General features: G+C 57.5%; 1 protein-coding gene across 1 annotated transcript in view; it reads right to left on the minus strand.

Moving 5' to 3' along the window:
- The window catches only part of SMEK2 (SMEK homolog 2, suppressor of mek1 (Dictyostelium)), a gene marked incomplete at its 5' end in the record, with an annotated part of 18,044 nt that overhangs the window by 774 nt on the left and 16,741 nt on the right, over nucleotides 1-529 (minus strand). The window contains one exon of the mRNA XM_010144693.1: nucleotides 2-122. Coding sequence (XP_010142995.1) covers nucleotides 2-122 — 121 coding nt within the window. The remainder of the gene's footprint in view (nucleotide 1; nucleotides 123-529) is intronic.

Here is a 529-nt window from a genome sequence, read left to right on the forward strand (position 1 = left end):
CACGGATTTACTGTTCGCACTGTTGGCACCATTGGCTGCGCTGGCTGAGTGGGAAAAAGTGAATTTGAATCCCCCAGCGGAAGTCCTTTTTGGAAGATTCTCTTTGTCTTCACTCTCCTTAGCTGAGGGACAAACATTTTCAATACTTAAGAATCAGCCGCACACCACGTGGTACAACCCCCATCACAGCATCCCCCCAGGGCAGAAGCCGCTGGCTTTTCTCTTCAGTTGGGTTTAACCCCACCCCTCGCCTCCGGAGCGCCCCCTAAGCGCACCAGCACGCACACAGGGCGGCACGGGTGCTGCGGCCACGGGGACACGGCTCACCCAGCGCACACCAGCACGTGGCAAGTTTGGCTTTTGAATGTCATTTGAACTCGACGCGTGCTGGGAGCAGCGTAACTCATTACCTGAACCCTAAACCGGCTCGCGAAGACATCAGGAAGTCACTGCTTCGTGACATGGAACACCCTCAGACCTGCTCCCCACGCCGAGCACAGGCCACTGGCTTTGCCTGCCGCACGCACCC

The sequence above is a fragment of the Buceros rhinoceros genome, unplaced genomic scaffold (genome assembly GCF_000710305.1).
Source record: "Buceros rhinoceros silvestris isolate BGI_N320 unplaced genomic scaffold, ASM71030v1 scaffold18931, whole genome shotgun sequence".
NCBI classification, from domain to species: domain Eukaryota; kingdom Metazoa; phylum Chordata; class Aves; order Bucerotiformes; family Bucerotidae; genus Buceros; species Buceros rhinoceros.